This window comes from Lithobates pipiens, unplaced genomic scaffold (genome assembly GCF_037356315.1).
Source record: "Lithobates pipiens isolate NorthernLeopardFrog02 unplaced genomic scaffold, aLitPip1_a1.2 Scaffold_23, whole genome shotgun sequence".
Taxonomy (NCBI): Eukaryota; Metazoa; Chordata; class Amphibia; order Anura; family Ranidae; genus Lithobates; species Lithobates pipiens.
The window spans coordinates 333095418-333120033 of NW_027507785.1; the positions used below are offsets into that span (position 1 = coordinate 333095418).

The following is a 24616-nucleotide window of genomic DNA, read 5'->3' on the forward strand; positions in this document are numbered from 1 at the left end:
TCCCATTGGAGACCCTGAGGGAAGGGGGGATCCCATTGGAGACCCTGAGGGAAGGGGGGACCCCAATGGAGACCCTGAGGGAAGGGGGGACCCCAATGGAGACCCTGAGGGAAGGGGGGACCCCAATGGAAACCCTGAGGGAAGGGGGGGATCCCAATGGAGACCCTGAGGGAAGGGGGGATCCCAATGGAGACCCTGAGGGAAGGGGGGGATCCCAATGGAGACCCTGAGGGAAGGGGGGGATCCCAATGGAGACCCTGAGGGAAGGGGGGGCCCATTGGAGACCCTGAGGGAAGGGGGGACCCTGCTGAAAGAGGAAAAAAAAAAATTATGAAAGGGGGAGAAAGAAGAAGTTTACCACTCAAGCCTCAACCTTTTTATTTCACCATTACTTCAAATAGAAAGTCCAGATGACTGCATTGATAAAAAGGGGGGGGGACCTTGATGGAAGGGGGGAACCCTGATGGAATGAATGATACTCTGATGGAGACCCGATGGGAGGGGAGGTACACTGATTGAAGGGGGGTACGCGGATGGAGACCCTGATGAAAGGGGGGGAGGGGGGGTATGCTGATTGAGACCCTGATTTAAGGGGGGGGGAACGCTGATGGAGACCCCGATGGAAGGGGGGTTACGTGGATGGAGACCATGATGGAAAGGGGGGGTATGCTGATGGAGACCCGGATGGAAAGGGGGGGTATGCTGATGGAGACCCGGATGGAAAGGGGGGGTATGCTGATGGAGACCCGGATGGAAAGGGGGGGTATGCTGATGGAGACCCGGATGGAAAGGGGGGGTATGCTGATGGAGACCCGGATGGAAAGGGGGGTATGCTGATGGAGACCCGGATGGAAAGGGGGGGTATGCTGATGGAGACCCGGATGGAAAGGGGGGTATGCTGATGGAGACCCGGATGGAAAGGGGGGGTATGCTGATGGAGACCCGGATGGAAAGGGGGGGTATGCTGATGGAGACCCGGATGGAAAGGGGGGGTATGCTGATGGAGACCATGATGGAAAGGGGGGGTATGCTGATGGAGACCCGGATGGAAAGGGGGGGTATGCTGATGGAGACCCGGATGGAAAGGGGGGTATGCTGATGGAGACCCGGATGGAAAGGGGGGGTATGCTGATGGAGACCCGGATGGAAAGGGGGGGTATGCTGATGGAGACCCGGATGGAAAGGGGGGGTATGCTGATGGAGACCCGGATGGAAAGGGGGGTACGCTGATGGAGACCCGGATGGAAAGGGGGGTACGCTGATGGAGACCCGGATGGAAAGGGGGGGTACGCTGATGGAGACCCGGATGGAAAGGGGGGTACGCTGATGGAGACCCGGGTGGAAAGGGGGGGGGTACGCTGATGGAGACGCGGATGGAAAGGGGGGGTATGCTGATGGAGACCCGGGTGGAAAGGGGGGGGGGGGGGGTACGCCGATGGAGACCCTGTTGGAAGGGAGGGTACGCTGATGGAGACCCTCGGGGGGGGGGGGGGGGGGGACACTGATGTAGACCTGAAAGGAAGGGGGGGACCCTAATGTGGACCGTGATCGAAGGGGGGGGCCCTGATGGAGGCAATTTTTCATCCTGCGAATATTTGTAAAATATACAAAGTGGCCCTTGTACGGAAATGTTTGGGGACCCCGTTATAAAAGGATGAGCTGATGCAAGGTCTGGGCCCACCGTACTCTACACCTTTATATATTTTTGGTGCGCTGGGGTCCTGGCTTTGAAGACTCCCATCCTCCGTGCACCCCTCCGCGCTGAGCACCAGCACAGCAGACGCTCTAATCTCCCGGAGTGAGATGCGGTCAGCTGGAATGTAATGAAAGCTTTCATAGGACTGATGGCAGCTGCTCCGGCACCCGGACCTCCTCGGCCTCTTCAATTATTAATACGGGGGAACGAGGAGGCGCGGCGCTGCAAAATGTCACAGAGAATCTTAATGAAGATCTCCGTCGTTCACCGAATAATGACATCGGAGTTCTGAGCCGTCCCCCCCCCCCCCCCCTCAGTGTGTCACCCGGGGTCACCTCTGTCTCTAACATTAGAGAATCGTAACGTATAGCCAAGAACATTCCTCTACATCAGAGAGACAGGAGCCAGCAAAGGGGGGCATAAGACCCCCAGCACAGGACTGAAGAGTCCCCCCCAAACCCAGGACTGAGATCCTGCTGGAGAATGCTGTGTGTGGAGAAAGCTGCCCTTTGCACTTGTTACATCACAAGACTGCAACAAGATGAATGAGACTCCTAATTGGGTGGGGAACTAGAGCTGTGCAAGATGACAGTAGGAGGTCACTATCCAGGGTCCGGGATTGGGGGGGGGGGGTGGAACAAAAAAAAAAAAAAGTTTGTCAACACCACCACCCTGCCCCACCCCACCCTCAAATAATAAAAGGTGGACCTCAGAACTCTGTTTCTAGAGATATGGGTGACCCTAGCAAAGCTGTACCCCGATACTCTTGTCCAGAGACCCCAGGATATCCGTGTTCCTTATACCCCCCCCCTATAACAAAGCTGTACCCCTGTACTCCTGTGTTCAGAGACCCCAGAATATCAGTGTCCCCTATACCCCCCCCTTCTCCAAAACAAAGCTGTACCCCTGTACTCCTGTGTTCAGATACCCCAGGATATCAGTGTCCCCTATACCCCCCCCCCTCCAAAACAAAGCTGTACCCCTGTACTCCTGTGTTCAGAGACCCCAGGATAGCAGTGTTCCCTAATCCTCCCCCCATAACTAAGCTGTACCTCTGTACTGCTGTCTGTGATCAGGGACCCCAGGATATCAGTGTCCCCAATACCTCCCCCCCCATAACAAAGTTGCACCCCTGTATTCAGAAACCCCAGAATATTCGTGTCCCTTATAAACCCCCCTCACCAATAAAAAAGCTGTACCTACTCCTGTGTACAGGGACCCCAGGATATCAGTGTTCCCTAACCCTCCTGCCCCCAAAAACAAAGCTGTACCCCTGTACTCCTCCAGAGGCCCCTCCTGCCAGATGATTGTGCATCCCATGTGAGACCCCGGGATATCGGTGTCCTCTATACAAACCCCAATAACAGCAGGTGGCAGCTGTACTCCTAGTGACCGATCGCGGCTGTCTGCACTCACTCCGCATGCTTGGTTCAGGTCTAGGACCCCACGCTGGGGCAGTTCTTCATAAGCTGAGAACGGTGGGGACCCCCTCCCCCCCCATACCACACACAGAAGGCGAGTCAACAACATATCATAATAAAAACAAAGCCACGGACTTGTCAAAATGCAGAAAGTGTAATAATATGGCAGACATGAATATCACAGCCAATCAAACGTTATACATCCGATAAGAAGGGTCCGGGAGGAAGGGTCCGGGAGGAAGGGTCCGGGAGGAAGGGTCCGGGAGGAAGGGTCCGGGAGGAAGGGTCCGGGAGGAAGGTTCCCGGTAGCGGTGATGACCCGGCACAGAAGATCAGAGACGGGACTCTTCGGCAGTGGTTGCCTCTGCCATGGACCACATTCAGGGGGTCTAATCTGCTCCACAAGATTCCAAAACAGAACTGCGACCAGAGCAAGACAAGCCGGAGAGAATATCGCCAGAAGCGTGGAACTCGCAGCACAGAACTCGTATGGGGGAGGGGAGGGGGGGTCATAACATACAAAAGTAACTGCCCCCTCCACTGAACTCCCTGGATGGAGGGTGGTCCCGGGTCCTTCCAGTCCCAGTTGTCAGATGTACAGATAGCATGACGGGGGCACCTGAGGGATCTGTGTACACCAGGGAATCTCCCAAACCCTCTACTCCCTACCTTGGCACAAAGAAGACCCCCCCCCCCACCTCCCCAGGAAAACATCCAACACACCTCAGAGAGACGTCTCCATTATCAGGAGTCCAGGCTGGGAGTGCCACCCACAGTTCTGCTAATAACACGATCAGAGAAAATCTGGCAGCCAAAACAATGCGGAGTGAGCGGGGTGAGCGGGGTCCGCTCAGGAAGAGGCTTACCTCTTGGATCTTCTCAGCATGTTGGTCTCCGGCAGAGAGATATGGGACAGAACTGTCCAGAAAGAGTCAGACATGATTCAAGGGAGGACTCATGGCTGGCCCGGCGGTGGATGAATGAGCCCCCCTCTGTGATGGAGCCGTATTCCCCCGAGGATGGCACTGAAGTGATGCTGTACCGCCTTCTCCAGAGCCGTGGATCGATTTCACCAGCCCCCCTCCCTCTGCCCCCACAATCACAGGCTGCTCTAATCCCAGCCAAAGCCTCAGAGCAGGGGTGTCACCACACGCCGGGGGACTCGCTGCTCCCGAAAACCACCCCATTATACAGTCTGATGCTGGAATTAACACTTCGCAGGATGCACTAATCCCAGTAATGTGCCTTCAACCGCAACATCGGGACCAAATACCCAACCGCAACATCGGGACCAAATACCCAACCGCAACATCGGGACCAGATACCCAACCGCAACATCGGGACCAGATACCCAACCGCAACATCGGGACCAGATACCCAACCGCAACATCGGGACCAGATACCCAACCGCAACATCGGGACCAGATACCCAACCGCAACATCGGGACCAGATACCCAACTGCAACATCGGGACCAGATACCCAACTACAACATCGGGACCAAATACCCAACTGCAACATCGGGACCAAATACCCAACTGCAACATCGGGACCAAATACCAAACCACAACATCGGGACCAAATACCCAACTACAACATCGGGACCAAATACCCAACCACAACATCGGGACCAAATACCCAACTACAACATCGGGACCAGATACCCAACCGCAACATCGGGACCAAATACCCAACCGCAACATCGGGACCAAATACCCAACCGCAACATCGGGACCAAATACCCAACCGCAACATCAGGACCAAATACCCAACCACAACATCAGGACCAAATACCCAACCGCAACATCGGGACCAAATACCCAACCGCAACATCGGGACCAAATACCCAACCGCAACATCGGGACCAAATACCCAACCGCAACATCGGGACCAAATACCCAACCGCAACATCGGGACCAAATACCCAACCGCAACATCGGGACCAAATACCCAACCGCAACATCGGGACCAAATACCCAACTACAACATCGGGACCAAATACCCAACTACAACATCGGGACCAAATACCCAACTACAACATCGGGACCAAATACCCAACTACAACATCGGGACCAAATACCCAACTACAACATCGGGACCAAATACCCAACCACAACATCAGGACCAAATACCCAACCGCAACATCGGGACCAAATACCCAACCGCAACATCGGGACCAAATACCCAACCGCAACATCAGGACCAAATACCCAACCACAACATCAGGACCAAATACCCAACCGCAACATCGGGACCAAATACCCAACCGCAACATCGGGACCAAATACCCAACCGCAACATCGGGACCAAATACCCAACCGCAACATCGGGACCAAATACCCAACCGCAACATCGGGACCAAATACCCAACCGCAACATCGGGACCAAATACCCAACCGCAACATCGGGACCAAATACCCAACTACAACATCGGGACCAAATACCCAACTACAACATCGGGACCAAATACCCAACTACAACATCGGGACCAAATACCCAACTACAACATCGGGACCAAATACCCAACTACAACATCGGGACCAGATACCCAACCGCAACATCGGGACCAGATACCCAACCGCAACATCGGGACCAGATACCCAACCACAACATCAGGACCAAATACCCAACTACAACATCAGGACCAAATACCCAACTACAACATCAGGACCAAATACCCAACCACAACATCAGGACCAAATACCCAACTACAACATCAGGACCAAATACCCAACCACAACATCAGGACCAAATACCCAACTACAACATCAGGACCAAATACCCAACTACAACATCGGGACCAAATACCCAACCGCAACATCGGGACCAAATACCCAACCGCAACATCGGGACCAAATACCCAACCGCAACATCGGGACCAAATACCCAACCGCAACATCGGGACCAAATACCCAACTGCAACATCGGGACCAAATACCCAACTGCAACATCGGGACCAAATACCCAACTACAACATCGGGACCAAATACCCGACTACAACATCGGGACCAAATACCCAACTACAACATCGGGACCAAATACCCAACTACAACATCGGGACCAAATACCCAACTACAACATCGGGACCAAATACCCAACTACAACATCGGGACCAAATACCCAACCGCAACATCAGCACTAGGGCTGCAACTAACGATTATTTTCATAATCGATTAGTTGGCCGATTAATCGATTAATTGGTTAATAACCTTAAAAAAAAAGTGGGTCAAACTGACATTCATTTTCAACCACAGTAACGGGAAAATTTAGAAATAATAGAAAACTTCTTAGTCAAAGGAAATTTCAGACAGTGGATGTGGTTTTTGTTCAGAAATTACATTCATTTTAAAAACAAGTGAAAATTTTAAACAAAATTCTTTCATTCAGCGAATGTACAAAGATTTATTTGTCTGAATATTCTCACCCGAAAATTGATCTGTGTGGCCAACATAAGGCTCCGGTACACACCTATGCAGTTTGCTTTTGATCTGTTTCTGCAGTGCGTTTTGATTTTTGCAAAAGCGATTTTACTGCAATTTGCATTTTTTTTGGGCAGATGATAAAACCCAAATTGCTGCAAAAATGCATTACATTCTTTTCTGCAGCTTCTCCATTGAAGTATATTGAACCAATAAAGCAACATTTTGCGTTAAAAGTCTCTGACCCTTTCAGATGTGAACGTGTCCCATAGGAAACCATGTAAATTAACTGTAGTGCATTTTTTTTGCAAAAAGCACCAAATAACACATAGATGTGAACCAGATCTAGCATGTTTACTAACATAATGGGGATAAAAAAAACTAAAAAAACTAAAATTAGCCCTTAAGGGTTCACACTGCTGCGGGGGGAGATCCGGATGTGATTCGCACAGCAAATCACATCCGATCTCCGTAGCACTGCGAGTTCAGCCATACAGATAGTATGGCTGAACTCGCAGCTGTCCCGCAGCAAACTCGCACAGGACCCTTTTTTGGGTCCGCAACGGAATCGGATCGCATGGGGGTTCACACCATGCGATCCGATTCCTGTGCGAGTCGGCAGATCGCACTGCGATATGCCGACGGATCTGGGGGTGTAATTAACATAACATTGACACCCCCAGCCGTCCGCATAGGGCAGTGTGAACTGCCGGCGGGAGGTGAGCGATGCGGGAAAACGCTGCGGATTCGCGGCGTTCCCGCATCGCAATAGTGTGAACCTAGCCTTATAGTAGAAAAAGCAGATAGTCACTACTGGAAGGGGTTCATTTTTTTACTGTAGAACAGTGAAAGTAATATTTACAGTAGCCATTATTTGCTCTATTTGTATTATAGAAGGCTCATTTTAGTTTTTTTAACCCATTATGTTACTGGCCGATTAATCGATTATGAAAATAGTAATCGATTAATTTCATAATCGATTAGTTGTCGATTAATCGATTAGTTGTTTCAGGCCCTAATCAGGACCAAATCACATATCCCGGTAATGTTCCTCCAACCACAACATCAGGACCAAATCACATATCCTGCTAATAATGTTCCTCCAAGCAGAGCATCAGGACCAAATCACATATCCCGATGGTTCCGATGTAGTTTGGGGACCTCTATCATGATATGTGATTTGGTCCTGATGTTAGCAGTTGGAGGAACATTACCGGGATACGTGAATTGGTCCTGATGTTGCGGTTGGAGGAAAATTACCGGGATATATGACTTGGTTCTGATGTAGTTTGGGTAGCACCAAGTCATATATCCTGGTAATGTTCCTCCAACCGCAACATCAGGACCAAATTACATATCCTAATGTTCCTCCAACCGGAACTTTGGGACCAAATCACATATTCTGGTAATGTTCCTCCAACCGCAACATCAGGACTAAAATCACATATCCCGATAGCGCTCCCCAAACTACATCATCAGATCCAAGTCATATATCCTGGTAATGTTCCTCCAACTACATCAGGAGCAAATCGCATATTCCGGTAATGCTGCTCCAACTACAAAATCAGGACCCAATAGAAAATCACAGTAATGTTCCTCCAACTGCAACATCATAATCAAATTCCTTATCCCCGTAATGTTCCTCCAACTGCATTATCAGGACCAAATCCCATATCCCAGGAGCATTCATCCAACTGGAACATCGGGACCAAATCACATATCCAGTAATGTTCCTCCAACCGCAACATCGGGACCAAATCACACATCCAGTAATGTTCCTCCAACCGCAACATCGGGACCAAATCACATATCCAGTAATGTTCCTCCAACCGCAACATTGGGACCAAATCACACATCCAGTAATGTTCCTCCAACCGCAACATCGGGACCAAATCACACATCCAGTAATGTTCCTCCAACCGCAACATTGGGACCAAATCACATATCCAGTAATGTTCCTCCAACCGCAACATCGGGACCAAATCACATATCCAGTAATGTTCCTCCAACCGCAACATCGGGACCAAATCACATATCCAGTAATGTTCCTCCAACCGCAACATCGGGACCAAATCACATATCCAGTAATGTTCCTCCAACCGCAACATCGGGACCAAATCACACATCCAGTAATGTTCCTCCAACCGCAACATCGGGACCAAATCACATATCCAGTAATGTTCCTCCAACCGCAACATCGGGACTAAATCACATATCCAGTAATGTTCCTCCAACCGCAACATCGGGACCAAATCACACATCCAGTAATGTTTCTCCAACCGCAACATCGGGACCAAATCACATATCCAGTAATGTTCCTCCAACCGCAACATTGGGACCAAATCACACATCCAGTAATGTTCCTCCAACCGCAACATTGGGACCAAATCACACATCCAGTAATGTTCCTCCAACCGCAACATCGGGACCAAATCACATATCCAGTAATGTTCCTCCAACCGCAACATCGGGACCAAATCACACATCCAGTAATGTTCCTCCAACCGCAACATCGGGACCAAATCACATATCCAGTAATGTTCCTCCAACCGCAACATTGGGACCAAATCACACATCCAGTAATGTTCCTCCAACCGCAACATCGGGACCAAATCACATATCCAGTAATGTTCCTCCAACCGCAACATCGGGACCAAATCACATATCCAGTAATGTTCCTCCAACCGCAACATCGGGACCAAATCGCATATCCCAGGAACATTCATTTAATGTTCCTCCAACTACAACATAAGGACCAAATCACATATCCCAATAGTGCACCCCCAACCACAACATCAAAACCATAAGTCATATATCCCGGTAATGTTCCTCCAACTACAACATCAGGACCCAAATCGTATATATCCCAGTATTGTTCCTCCAACCGCAACATCAGAATGAAATCCCACATTCCAGTAATGTTCCTCCAACTGCAACATCAGAATGAAATCCCACATTCCAGTAATGCTCCTCCAACTGCAACATCAGGACCAAATCCCATCTCAGAAGATTATTCATCTAACTGGAAGATCAGGACCAAATCCCATATCTAGTAAATGTTCCTCCAACCGCAACATCGGGACCAAATCGCATATCCCAGGAACATTCATTTAATGTTCCTCCAACTACAACATCAGGACCAAATCACATATCCCAATAGTGCACCCCCAACCACAACATCAAAACCATAAGTCATATATCCCGGTAATGTTCCTCCAACTACAACATCAGGACCCAAATCGTATATATCCCAGTATTGTTCCTCCAACCGCAACATCAGAATGAAATCCCACATTCCAGTAATGCTCCTCCAACTGCAACATCAGGACCAAATCCCATCTCAGAAGATTATTCATCTAACTGGAAGATCAGGACCAAATCCCATATCCAGTAAATGTTCCTCCAACCACAACATCAGGACCAAAATCACATATTCTGGTACTGTTCCGCAAACTACATCAGGACCAAACAACATATCCTGGTGATCCATAACTCCAGTGAGATGATACAAAGCCAGCCTATCCCAGCACCAAACAGATCTCCTGGAGTGCCTGGAGACTCGAGGAACCATCATAGAGATATCTTTATGTCTACTGACAGAGCCAGTCCCAGCTTCCGAAAACAATCAGATATTTAACACCAACATTGAAGGCGAGACATCCCATAATCAACTCTCACTACAAACTCCGGACATTCTATTCCGGTAAAAAACTGAGCAGCAAAGACATGAGCTATCACCTCTCTGTACAGAGCACCCCTTTATGTTTTCGGGGCTGTTAAAGACCGATTCTCCCCCAGCCCATTCCATATGAAGACCCCCCCCCCACTCCCCCCAACATGGAACCTACTGGCCATAGTGACACTGAAGGCACTCCGTCATGGAGGCTGCCATTGTTGATGGTCTCCGAGTAGCTGACTTGGTACAGGCATAGAGAAAAGGATCCTGACACTTATTTCCAGCATGCTTGTTCCTTGACAAGGAGTTTTAGGGGCTCATACAAATCCCTCCATCGTCCGATATTAAAGGGGTACTCCGCACTACCCGAAGATCTTCAGGTTTGATGTGAAATCTATAAACACCTTCAAATCTCCGGATCCAGGCACTGCTGAAGTTTGGACTACTTTATAAAATTTACTTGGAAGTGGAAAACCCCAAAGACCGCAAGGCACCACCCCCCCGATTCAAATGTATTGACTATAGAGAGCATAGTCTTTACTTAGGAGGGCTACAAAGTGAGGATTTTATTTGAGCTTTATTTGTACATTAAAATACAATAAAAATCGGAAAAGTCGCCATATCTAATAGCATACATAATGTGAAATTCTGTGGAACAACGCGTTTCACATGTACTCTGCATCCTCAGGATCCACGTTGCTTCTACAATCCAAAGATATGGTTAATAAAAAAATAAAATACATAACACCAATATTTACAAAACAATTTTTATGTAATACTTTTTGATAAGGTGTTTAAAATGCTTTGTAAATATTGGTGTTACCGTATGTATTTTTTGTCATTAGCCATATCTTTGGATTGTAGATGTAAGGTTGAGCCCGAGGAAGCAAAGTACATGCAAAACGTGTTAATTCGCTGCATTTCACTGCATTAATACTATTTTTCAGATATGGCGCCTTATTTACAAATGATTTTGGTGTAATACTTCTTGATAAAGTGTTCTAAATGTTATGTAAATATTGGTGTGGATGATGATTTTTTTTTTTTATTATTCGCCATCTCTTTGGATTGTAGAAGCAAAGTGGATCCTGAGGAAGCAGAGTACTAGCGAAACATGCTCATCCACTGAATTTCACATTATGTATACGATTTGTCAGATATGGTGACTTTGCAGATATGGTTTCATTGTATTTTAATGTACAAATAAAGCAATTTTATTTTAAAGGAGAAGTACGGGGAAAGCTCGTTTGGCTGTAGTTCTCCTGTGGATCACAGTTTGTTCAGCACGTCTGTGACCAGTTTTCAACAGACATCGTGCTTAAACCCGCTGTCAGTTGATGTCCCAGAGCTGGACAAGACCGCGACAATAGAGTCGGGATACGCCCACATGCCTGGACTGGCACCCAAATCAGCCTTAACGAACCACTGAGAGCCTGAGCCGGCTGCTCTGCCCCCCTCCACAGCACAGCACTGCAGTGAGTGGGGGGGGGGGGGGGGGGGGCAGAGCAAAGAGCTACCAATAGGCCATCACCAGCTCTCTGCTAACTGACCTGTGAGAACCGAGCGATCGGCGGTGGACGATCGCTTGGTTCTCAGTGTTAGAGGCACCAGGGGGACAAATTCTGCATCCACCTAGGTAAGTACGATTCTAAAAGTAAAAAACAAACAAAAAACTCATACATCTTTTCTAAGCTTATATTGTGGTACAGGCACATTAATAATCCCCACTTTCCAGTCCTAAAAGGAAGGCTCGGATGTTTTCTATAGTCAATACATTTGTATTACTTCACCCCCTGATGAAGGGGAGAGTGTTTGAACTCCTGAAATGCGTTGGCTCTCATTCTTTTGATGATTCAGTATGGTGGACTCCATCACCAATGTTGTACCTTTCTTAATGCTTTCTACAGATCTGGATTTTGCCCCAAATCACCCCCCCCCCCCCATGTTAGTCATATGGGAGGAGGTCCACCTACAAGATTCAGATGAATAAATAAGACGGTCACTCACAGTACTGAGCACCGATAGGCCTTCATACAGGTGTACTATAGTGTTATCCTGTACAGGGGGGGGGGGGGCATGTTTGCCTGCATGGGGTGCACAGGTGTTCCCTGCAGGCAGACCCATTCATGTCAATTGGGGTGCAGGCGCTGTGAGTGCGGGGGGGGGGGGGGTGGTCCTGAACACAGACCGTGCACATTCGCACCTACATGGATGTCTGCACTGGGATCTGCGGTTGTGTCCCCACTGACATGAATGGGACTGTCTGCACTGGAATGGATAAACACCTGCGTGTCCTCGCACATATAGTACGTCCCTGTGAATGAGGTCATAACTGGAGATCTCACGCCACTCATACATGTGTGCCGAGGCAAAAACAATGACAAGGCAGACCTCATCATACATTTTCAGTGGTGGGCGGAGCAAGAAAAATAGTTGCTGCTTTCCAGGGGGACATTTGTGCTCCCTACAGGGTGGATTTGATTGAAATCATCATCTTTAAAGAGGAACTGTCATCTCTGTCCCGCTGCTGGGCACCCCCCCTCCGGCCCCCCTCCGGCCCACCGCTGGCCCCCGCCCCCCTCCTCCCCACTCCTGGGCCCCACCCCCCTCCTCTGAACCACCGCTGGCCCCCCTCCTCCGACCCACCGCTGGGCCCCCCCCTCCTCCGACCCACCGCTAGCCCCCCCCCTCCTCCGACCCACTGCTGGACCCTCCCCCTGTGAGCCACTGCTGGACCCTCCCCCTGTGAGCCACTGCTGGACCCTCCCCCTGTGAGCCACTGCTGGACCCTCCCCCTGTGAGCCACTGCTGGACCCCCCCCTCCTCAGACCCACCCCCTCCAACGCACTGCTGGACCCACCCCCTCCAACGCACTGCTGGACCCTCCCCCTCAAACCCACTGCTGGACCCTCCCCCTCAAACCCACTGCTGGACCCTCCCCCTCAAACCCGCGGCTGGACCCTCCCCCTCAAACCCGCGGCTGGACCCTCCCCCTCAAACCCGCGGCTGGACCCTCCCCCTCAAACCCGCGGCTGGACCCTCCCCCTCAAACCCGCGGCTGGACCCTCCCCCTCAAACCCGCGGCTGGACCCTCCCCCTCAAACCCGCGGCTGGACCCTCCCCCTCAAATCCCCCGCGGCTGGACCCTCCCCCTCAAATCCCCCGCGGCTGGACCCTCCCCCTCAAATCCCCCGCGGCTGGACCCTCCCCCTCAAATCCCCCGCGGCTGGACCCTCCCCCTCAAATCCCCCGCGGCTGGACCCTCCCCCTCAAACCCCCCGCGGCTGGACCCTCCCCCTCAAACCCCCCGCGGCTGGACCCTCCCCCTCAAACCCCCCGCGGCTGGACCCTCCCCCTCAAACCCCCCGCGGCTGGACCCTCCCCCTCAAACCCCCCGCGGCTGGACCCTCCCCCTCAAACCCCCCGCGGCTGGACCCTCCCCCTCAAACCCCCCGCTGGACCCTCCCCCTCAAACCCACTGCTGGACCCTCCCCCTCAAACCCACTGCTGGACCCTCCCCCTCAAACCCACTGCTGGACCCTCCTCTAACTGTCCCATTCACTGTAATGGGATGGCTGGTGATGCTGTGGTGACACAACAAGGTGAGGGACGTGGCGGCAGCAGGTGAGTGGACGCCCGCTAACAGGCACTGCCATGGTGGATCTGAAATGACAGGTTCTCTTTATATGTAAGGACTTCTTCTTGCTGGTAGGTAGAATCTTTAATATTTGCAAACAAAATGAAGGTTTCCTATTTAGAATAATAAACTGTCGGGTTAGTAAAACAGCGATATCAGAACCGATTCAATCGTACAGTTTGTAGTGTACATAGATTTGCAATACAATGGGATAAAGGAATATTCCTGAACTTTGGTTTATCTCACGATTACTGTGAAATTGTGCGAATGCATCAACACAGTGCACGTTATCTCAGCTTGCAGAGCTTGGATTCATTGAATGAGTTTACCAAAGATGTAAATATTGCAGAATATACAGCCTCATGCTACATAACTAAGCTCCATCTCATGTTGAATAAAATAAATTAATGTATATTGAATAGAAAACTTTAGTTTTTTTTTTTTTGTTTTTTTTTTTTGGAGTAAAAAAAAAGTAACAAAAAAAATAAAAATAAAATAAAATTAAAAAAAAATTGATTTAAAATAAAAAAAAAAAAAAAAATTCTGATTTGTTTAAAAAAAAAAATAAAAAAATCATTGATTTTCATCCTCCCTGGTTCCCCGTCTATCAGCCGCCATTACCAATTCCGTCTCGAGGATTCCTCTGAATGGGGAGGGTATTGCAGATCAGACGGTGCAGATCCCTCCCATACGGCGTACAAAGATGGCGGTCGTGTCATTAGGAGGGAGATAAGGATCACTTTTCTCAGCGTCGGCTATTCAAAGGATGCGAGCCGCATTAGAAAAAAAATCTTCCAATAATGAACATTAATGAGGCCGGAAATAAAACCACCAAAAAAAGGAAATTAATATAACTGAAGAAGTCGCTGATCTGACCCAACAGACGCGGCCCCCCAGCCCGGTGTATGCGCTCATTCCCGAGTCTCTACGCGATTCCAATGTTACTGTATGGAGGAGTCTGCTAATCCTTAAAGCTGAACTTTTATTTCATATGTCCCTGCCCCCCCCCCACCCATGGCTGGTGGGAGGGGCCTCGGGGGGGGGGGGCGTACATTGCTTCCTGAAAACATCCCAGCCACCAGCCCTCTTCTCATTCCTGATGCAAGCAGTGGGAGGAGTTATGCAGATGGGCGGGTGTCAGTCCAGAGGAGTGGGTGTTCCTAGGCAGGTTGTATTTGCATCTATGGGACACGTGAAGGAGACGATACAATACATGGGACAATCTACAACCGTTGCCGGAGGTCTGAGCACTGACCTGCCCTCCCTGCGGGGTTATTCCAGGTCCATGGCACAGCTGGTGGTGACCCCAGGATCAGGAGGACAACCATGGGGCACAACAACCAATATCAGAAAACACAAGTCCTCCGGCTCCTGATCGGCGGGATGAGATATTGGAAGGAGAAGAAGAGTGCGGGAAAACATTCCTGCCCAAAATAAACCATCAAAACCATTTGTAATACCGGCCGGCACCAATCAAAAGAACGTTCATTCCTGCATTCCGGCCCGATGTGTTCCACCAAGAGGGAAGATCTGGGATGAAATCCAAAATGGTGCCCCTTATAAAAGGAACACACAACGATGGCAGTGTGGTCAACTCCAATGCCAGGAAGTTGCAGGAACCTTGTGGGGGTCACCACCTCAATGGTAATAGAACCAAAAGGGGGGGGGGGGGAATACAAGGAGGTACGGAACAGGAGGTTCAATACGTCCCACCAAAGTGCAGACCCTTTATTATGCATCAGCCTCACAACTCATAGAAATAACAACCCACAGGAAGTCCTATAAACAGGTAATGCACGAGAAATCAACGATCTCTACATGAACAAGCAGCCTGAGGACATTGCCCCTTCACACCCTACAGCCGGCCAGCGTCTCCCCCCCCCCCTCACACCCTGCGGCCGGCCAGCGTCCCCCCCTACACCCTGCGGCCGGCCAGCGTCCCCCCCTACACCCTGCGGCCGGCCAGCGTCCCCCCCTACACCCTGCGGCCGGCCAGCGTCCCCCCCTACACCCTGCGGCCGGCCAGCGTCCCCCCCCTCACACCCTGCGGCCGGCCAGCGTCCCCCCCTACACCCTGCGGCCGGCCAGCGTCCCCCCCTACACCCTGCGGCCGGCCAGCGTCCCCCCCTACACCCTGCGGCCGGCCAGCGTCCCCCCCTACACCCTACGGCCGGCCAGCATCTCCCCCAGCACCCTACGGCCAGCCAGCGTCTCCCCCAGCACCCTACGGCCGGCCAGCGTCTCCCCCAGCACCCTACGGCCGGCCAGCGTCTCCCCCAGCACCCTACGGCCGGCTAGCGTCTCCCCCAGCACCCTACGGCCGGCCAGCGTCTCCCCCAGCACCCTACGGCCGGCCAGAGATCCCCCATGCCGCACGGTTGGTCAGCACCCCCCATTGCCGGCCAGAGCCCCCATATACTGCACAGCAAGACAGTGTCCGTGCTCCACCGCACAGCTGGCCAATGCCCCTCCCCCAAATCACACTTACATAGAGAGTGTAAGAGGTCCAGCATAAGAAGATGGCCACCCGGCAGGAACCATCCCTTCCCCCTCACAATGTGGATGACAAATATGTGACACGTCAGGTGTAAAATGTGAATAAACACGGCCACCCTGACAACCGGTAAACAGAACATACACAGCGACACCTGAGACTGCGATGTCGCCATCACAGACATGAAGCAACCGCAAAACTCCCGCAGCCGACCAACTGTCCACATCACTCCGTGCCGAGAGCCGGGCGCCGATCGCACTGCCAGTCCCCAAAATCCCTCCATTACTCAGCAGGAAGGCGATGTACAATCCCTACACTCCGATACAGGACGACACGTTCACTCGCACGGGACAGACCTCGGCTTTTACAGCACTTGTTGTTTACAAGTAAACATTTTGAACTTTTTGCTAGAAAATTACTTTATAATCCCCCAATCGTTATACTTTTTTTGTTTTTGATCTTTTGCTTTAAAAAATAAAAGTTTCAATTATTTACTTCCAGCCTGGACTGGAAGTGATGTCTTGACGTCGCTCTGGTCCTCCAAGGCCATAGAGGCTGCTGTAGATACCCTTTATTCACCTATGAGAGCAGCCGGCGTCACCGTCGGACCGTTTCTAAGGTGAACCGGCAGAAATGGCAAGCCCAAGTAACACCAACGACAGGAGGGGGTTGGGGGGCGGGAGGTAGGGGCACGTCCCCTCCCACCGCTTCGGAAAGCATTCCAGTGGCTCATGAGAAAGCCCATAATCCCGATAAACCACCTGCAAACCGCAACATTATATATATATATATATATATTTTAATATAAATATTAATATAAATATAAATATAAATATAAATATAAATATAAATATATATATATATATATATATATATATATATATATATATTAATTTTAATATATATATATATATATATTAATTTTAATATATATATATATTAATTTTAATATATATATATATTAATTTTAATATATATATTAATTTTAATATATATATTTTAATTTTAATTTTAATATTAATATATATTTTAATTTTAATAGTAATATTATTATATATTTTTTAATTTTAATATATATATATATATATATATATATACACATATATATATATATATATATATACATATATATATATATATACATATATATACACATATATATATATATACATATATATATATATATATATATATATATATATATATATATATATATATATTAGAGAGAGAGAAAGAGATAGAGTGTATATATATATATAATATATAGTCGGCAAGTGGTTAACAAGGGAACCCCCTTTATAATCGCAAAGCACCCCCCCCCCCAGTGTACACTGTAATCCAAAGCACCCCTAGAAATCTATACAAGAGAATACAGCACCCCCCCCCCCCCCCCCCGTAGTACATGCGCCGATCACTACCACGCCCCTGAGGTTCTGCAGAAAATAATATCATCCTGAGGAGTATTTAGAATAGGATTTATTCATTTTGAAGACCTCTGGAGGGGAGAGGATGGTGGGAAATCTCTGACTTAAGCCCCGAGCACACGGGTGGAATGCCGGCCGATGTCGGCTGGTGCAGTGTGTACCCGGCTGTACAGAGCGGCACAGGTAGAGGACAGGAACCTCTTATCACGGATTAGGGGGCAGAGGGCACCTCCTGCGCCGCACAGATCAGGAGGCGGCTTTGTTAAGGACTCTTCAGGCTGCTCCGTGTCTTCTGATCCCCTGCAGGGAAGATGGAAGGATTAGGCCTCTCCCTGCAGGCGGCCATGTATGTAGGAATGTGACACCCTCCAGATAAGGTGTCGGCTCTGATAATTATGGCGGGTGACCTCTATACTTCCATTCATCTCTCTGTAAACAGCATTACAAAAGTCACTCAGATAGTAATGCCTCCGACACACTGAGATCATCGGAGGAAAAATACCGCTTTTGGAACGATCGTCCGATAATCTGATCGTTAGTACGTGGCTTTCCAGAGCCAAACGTGGCGGTTCATGCGAAAATATCCAAAGGGACAAACATGCGTGGGTCGCTGATGGGGGGGCCCCCCGCCCATGGGTCGCTGATGGGGAGGGGGCCCCCGCCCATGGGTCGCTGATGGGGAGGGGGCCCCCGCCCATGGGTCGCTGATGGGGAGGGGGCCCCCGCCCATGGGTCGCTGATGGGGAGGGGGCCCCCGCCCATGGGTCGCTGATGGGGAGGGGGCCCCCGCCCATGGGTCGCTGATGGGGAGGGGGCCCCCGCCCATGGGTCGCTGATGGGGAGGGGGCCCCCGCCCATGGGTCGCTGATGGGGAGGGGGCCCCCGCCCATGGGTCGCTGATGGGGAGGGGGCCCCCGCCCATGGGTCGCTGATGGGGAGGGGGCCCCCGCCCATGGGTCGCTGATGGGGAGGGGGCCCCCGCCCATGGGTCGCTGATGGGGGGGGGGCCCCGCCCATGGGTCGCTGATGGGGGGGGGGGCCCCCGCCCATGGGTCGCTGATGGGGGGGGGCCCCCGCCCATGGGTCGCTGATGGGGGGGGGCCCCCGCCCATGGGTCGCTGATGGGGGGGGGCCCCCCGCCCATGGGTCGCTGATGGGGGGGGCCCCCGCCCATGGGTCGCTGATGGGGGGGGGCCCCCGCCCATGGGTCGCTGATGGGGGGGGGCCCCCGCCCATGGGTCGCTGATGGGGGGGGCCCCCGCCCATGGGTCGCTGATGGGGGGGGGCCCCCCGCCCATGGGTCGCTGATGGGGGGGGGGCCCCCCGCCCATGGGTCGCTGATGGGGGGGGGCCCCCCGCCCATGGGTCGCTGATGGGGGGGGGGCCCCCCGCCCATGGGTCGCTGATGGGGGGGGGCCCCCCGCCCATGGGTCGCTGATGGAGTAGAGCTGGGCGATTAAAAAAAAAAGATTTAAAAAAAAATCGATTCACAATTCAAAATAGAGTTTTGTCTTTTTGAAGGACACCGCGCCGGTCCTGAGGAGCAGCGGGCAGGAGTTTTTAGGCCGAAGCTGCGCCCTCTCCTAAAAACTCCTGCCCGCAGTCCCCTGCAGCGGCCCACTTGGGGCTGGGGGAAAAAATCGATTTGAATCGAGTGTAGAGGTCAAAATCGATTCAAATATTCAGCAAATCGATTTAAAATGTTTTATTTTTTTTTGTTCCCTCAAAAAATAAAAAAAATTTAAATCGATTTGCTGAAAATTTGAATCGATTTTGACCTCTACACTCTATTCAAATCAATTTTTTTCCCCAGCCCTATGATGGGGGCTGCACTCGTGGGTCTCTGCATCTGTGGGCCGCTGCAGGGGGCTGCACTCGTGGTCCGCACCCGTAGGTCTCTGCACCCGTGGGTCTCTGCATCCGTGGGCCGCTGAAAGGGGCTGCACTCATGGTCCGCACCCACGGGCCGCTGATCTGCTAGACACAGCTGATCACATGGTAAACAGCCAATGTCATTGGCTCTTTACCCCGATTGGTGATACGATGTGTCCGAGGGACACGGCTCACCACCGATCGTTACAAGCGGCGTGCCCAGGAGGATGTCATATGATGTCCACCTGGAAGGAGGAGACTCGCCCGGCTGTCAATCTGCTATAGGCCAGGCGGGAACTAGTTAATGAGTACAGTATTCGTCCGAAAAAAAAAAAAAACAGTGCATGCTCGGAAATTAAAGAATACATTATAATACAAAAACATTACATCTTCTCCGAAGTTGTATTCCGTTGTACAAGAATTTTTGTAACTTTAGTAACCTATTGGGTTTTGATATGAGACTTGGTAAGCAAAAAAAAAAAAAAAAAAAGACGTCCAATCATTCGCCTGATATTATCTTGTGTACGAGGCAGAAGACAAGTGGCCACACATGTTGTAGGCGTCACCCACAGACATAGGTGTCCTCTATATGACAGCCAGGCCTGTATAGAATTACTTGGACCCCCCCTATGAGTACTCATTGGGGGTCGCACACCTCACATGCAGCAATCCTCCTCAGGATCACACAGCACAACATGCAGGAAAAAAGCCACACAGAGAAAAGAGCCATTACACTAAACTGCTGAGTGTGAGTATTAGTATGTTCTATTCTAGCAGCACACGGGGTCACCTTACCTCCAGTGTAAGGGGCTGCTGCCGGACGGGCTGGATGGATTGCTGTGCGGATGAGGGATGCCGATTATGGATAGCGGAGAGACGTCCAGGGCGCAGTCAGCGCTGTACGGGAGTTTGAGGTGCTGGAGGTTTGGAGCGGATGATGGGGACTGAAGGCGATGCGGTACATCACTTCCTCGGCACAGGGAGGTCAGTGGGGAGAAGATTCTGATGGTACCATAAAAAGCCAATGTTAGGGGATTATCCAAATTCACATCAACCCTCACATGACTGATGAGGAGCTCCGGGGGGGGGGGGGACAAGTAGGGGGAGCTCCCCCCCGACAGAAAATCCTCTACTGCTGCTAAACCTTCCTACCAATATGGAACTAGCAAAAGCTAACCCACCCCCATCATTACCGCTGAACTCCAGTTACCTGTGCAGTGGGAGGCCAATGGCCCGCCCCCCAATCCAAGGGGGGGGGGCGAGGGCCCGCACTGCAAGGGAGGAACTCCGGGGGCCCGTCCCGCACTGCAAGGGAGGGACGCCGGGGGCCCGCCCCGCACTGCAAGGGAGGGACGCCGGGGGCCCGCCCCGCAAGGGTACGGACGCCGAGGGCCCGCCCCGCACTGCAAGGGAGGGACGCCAAGGGCGGACGCCAAGGGCCCGCCCCGCACTGCAAGGGGGGATGCCGAGGGCCTGCCCCGCACTGCAAGGGGGGAAACCGAGGGCCCACCCCCCCCCCGGAGAATGCAGAGGGCCCACCGCGCACTGCAAGGGAGGGGCGCCGAGGGCCCGCCCCACACTGCAAGGAGGGCCCGCCACGCACTGCAAGGGAGGACGCCGAGAGCCCGCCCCGCAAGGGAGGACGCCGAGAGCCCGCCCCGCAAGGGAGGACGCCGAGAGCCCGCCCCGCAAGGGAAGACGCCGAGAGCCCGCCCCGCAAGGGAAGACGCCGAGAGCCCGCCCCGCAAGGGAAGACGCCGAGAGCCCGCCCCGCAAGGGAAGACGCCGAGAGCCCGCCCCGCAAGGGAAGACGCCGAGAGCCCGCCCCGCAAGGGAAGACGCCGAGAGCCCGCCCCGCAAGGGAAGACGCCGAGAGCCCGCCCCGCAAGGGAAGACGCCGAGAGCCCGCCCCGCAAGGGAAGACGCCGAGAGCCCGCCCCGCAAGGGAAGACGCCGAGAGCCCGCCCCGCAAGGGAGGACGCCGAGAGCCCGCCCCGCAAGGGAGGACGCCGAGAGCCCGCCCCGCAAGGGAGGACGCCGAGAGCCCGCCCCGCAAGGGAGGACGCCGAGAGCCCGCCCCGCAAGGGAGGACGCCGAGAGCCCGCCCCGCAAGGGAGGACGCCGAGAGCCCGCCCCGCAAGGGAGGACGCCGAGAGCCCGCCCCGCAAGGGAGGACGCCGAGAGCCCGCCCCGCAAGGGAAGACGCCGAGAGCCCGCCCCGCAAGGGAAGACGCCGAGAGCCCGCCCCGCAAGGGAGGACGCCGAGAGCCCGCCCCGCAAGGGAGGACGCCGAGAGCCCGCCCCGCAAGGGAGGACGCCGAGAGCTCGCCCCGCAAGGGAGGACGCCGAGAGCCCGCCCCGCAAGGGAGGACGCCGAGAGCCCGCCCCGCAAGGGAAGACGCCGAGAGCCCGCCCCGCAAGGGAAGACGCCGAGAGCCCGCCCCGCAAGGGAAGACGCCGAGAGCCCGCCCCGCAAGGGAAGACGCCGAGAGCCCGCCCCGCAAGGGAAGACGCCGAGAGCCCGCCCCGCAAGGGAAGACGCCGAGAGCCCGCCCCGCAAGGGAAGACGCCGAGAGCCCGCCCCGCAAGGGAAGACGCCGAGAGCCCGCCCCGCAAGGGAAGACGCCGAGAGCCCGCCCCGCAAGGGAAGACGCCGAGAGCCCGCCCCGCAAGGGAAGACGCCGAGAGCCCGCCCCGCAAGGGAAGACGCCGAGAGCCCGCCCCGCAAGGGAAGACGCCGAGAGCCCGCCGAAGACGCCGAGAGCCCGCCCCGCAAGGGAGGACGTCGAGAGCCCGCCCCGCAAGGGAGGACGCCGAGAGCCCGCCCCGCAAGGGAGGACGCCGAGAGCCCGCCCCGCAAGGGAGGACGCCGAGAGCCCGCCCCGCAAGGGAGGACGCCGAGAGCCCGCCCCGCAAGGGAGGACGCCGAGAGCCCGCCCCGCAAGGGAGGACGCCGAGAGCCCGCCCCGCAAGGGAGGACGCCGAGAGCCCGCCCCGCAAGGGAAGACGCCGAGAGCCCGCCCCGCAAGGGAAGACGCCGAGAGCCCGCCCCGCAAGGGAAGACGCCGAGAGCCCGCCCCGCAAGGGAAGACGCCGAGAGCCCGCCCCGCAAGGGAAGACGCCGAGAGCCCGCCCCGCAAGGGAAGGCGCCGAGAGCCCGCCCCGCAAGGGAAGGCGCCGAGAGCCCGCCCCGCAAGGGAAGACGCCGAGAGCCCGCCCCGCAAGGGAAGACGCCGAGAGCCCGCCTGCACTGCACTGCAAGGGGGGAAGCCAATGGGCCAGCCCCACAACGGGGTACCAGCCCTGCAAGGGACGATGCTGAGGGATAAGTTAATAAAAAGTGATTTTTCTGTCCTCCTAGACAAAGACAAGCATTTAACCCTTGCAGTGTGGAGGGAGCCAACTGCAAAGATACTTTATTTTACCCGGAGTTCAGCTTTAAAGTCCTACCTACTTACCAAGCCCTGATGTGGAGTGCTCTGAGCCCCCGAAATGCGTCGGCTGTTTATTTTTATTTATTTATTTTATTATTTTTAGTCAGCTTCATATAAAAACGTCCTTTCTACTCCACAACCCGCGGCTCTTTCTCTGCTCTTCTCACAGCTAAATGACTGCCATCTATCCCTCTATGGTTTCCCCCTCCTCACCATCTAGTGACTCCCGTGGTCACCAGTATAATAAATGGGGGAATCTCTAAGGGAGACCCAGATGGCAGTAAAATCCATGAAAAAAAAAAAAAGTTTCTAACGCTTCCCCCTCCATACAAATCTACAAGAAAGGTTTTGGATGGACACGCTTTAAGTAAATGAAGGATCCTCTAACACCGCAGAGCCGAACAGAAGTTTACATTCGATGTTCTCTGGCGGTTTTCAAACGTTCCTTATCCCCAGTGAGAATTTAGGGAGGGATCCATTAGGACTATTGATTTTTCCGATTGTCCCATCTATGGAGCGGGCAACCCTGGACTGTCACAGCCGGGGGCGCAGAATCCTTATTTACAAAAATCTGCGACAGTCGGGAGAGGAAGGGTTAAAAACAACAGGAGCTGCTGAGATAATGGAGAGGGGGTGGGGGTGGGGGCGCCACATCTGTTCCTCCGAACACTCGATACCCGTCCTCCGGATCACTTACACGTAGAGGAGATCATTTCTCCGACACATTACGGTTATGAAATATTGCCTTCCTGCCCCCAGCGGGCCGGGATAATGGACGATCCCGGCACTGCCTGTAGCCCCCTCCCCCCCCCCCCTCCTTTCCTCTTAAAAAGGCTTTTTAGGTCTACAGAGAAGAGCAGAGGGAAAAAAAAACAAAAAAAATAAATAAACGCACAACGACGTCTTGGTGATACAAATCTCAGACCGCAAAACGCGCGCCGCGCCTGAACCCGCGAATACCGATGATTGAACACCGCAGACAACTCTCTCCTATTCCCCGAAAGAACGAGTGAAAATCCTGCAAACTGTCTACTAGCTGCTTACGGGGGGAATTCCTCGCCGTGGCGCTTACTGGAGTCGGAGGTGCGGCGCTCCAAGTCTCTCTCGCCGGCGCTTTATCATGGCGGCGTATTAAAAAGTTGTACGAAGAGCTGGCAGTTGCGGAGACGAGCTCGGCTGGACACACGTCAGGCTTTGCGGCAGATATTTTGCGGCTTTGCGTTACTCTTCGCTCATCTGCTACGACGAGCAGCCCCCCATTGGCGTGCTCGTGGGTCCTTCTCTCTGTCGCTCTCCGGCGGCTCTGCCCACCTGAGCCCTCTCAGCAGTCATATAAATAGCCGGGTATTCCTGATATGGAACGACGGCCAATCACCGACACCCCCCCCCCCCCCTCCCGGGACAATCTTCTCCCTTCTCAGCTTCGGCTATCAGGGACAGGTTCTCAGCAAATCCAGGAGCAGGATCGTGGGTGGAGGAGGGGAGGGTTGGCACAATGCACGGTGCCCGCTGACCCATCTGACTAATTGTCCCGGAGAGTGAAG

At 52.9% G+C, this 24616-nt stretch overlaps 1 protein-coding gene across 1 annotated transcript in view; it reads right to left on the minus strand.

Annotated features, from left to right (window-relative positions):
• The window catches only part of MAST2 (microtubule associated serine/threonine kinase 2), a gene marked incomplete at its 3' end in the record, with an annotated part of 122762 nt that extends 98375 nt beyond the window's left edge, over window positions 1-24387 (minus strand). Inside the window, 2 exon segments of the mRNA XM_077450736.1 lie at window positions 20434-20640; window positions 24145-24387. Of these exon segments, the coding sequence (XP_077306862.1) occupies window positions 20434-20640; window positions 24145-24194 (257 nt within the window). The 5' untranslated portion in view covers window positions 24195-24387.
• Window positions 24388-24616: the final 229 nt, after the last annotated feature.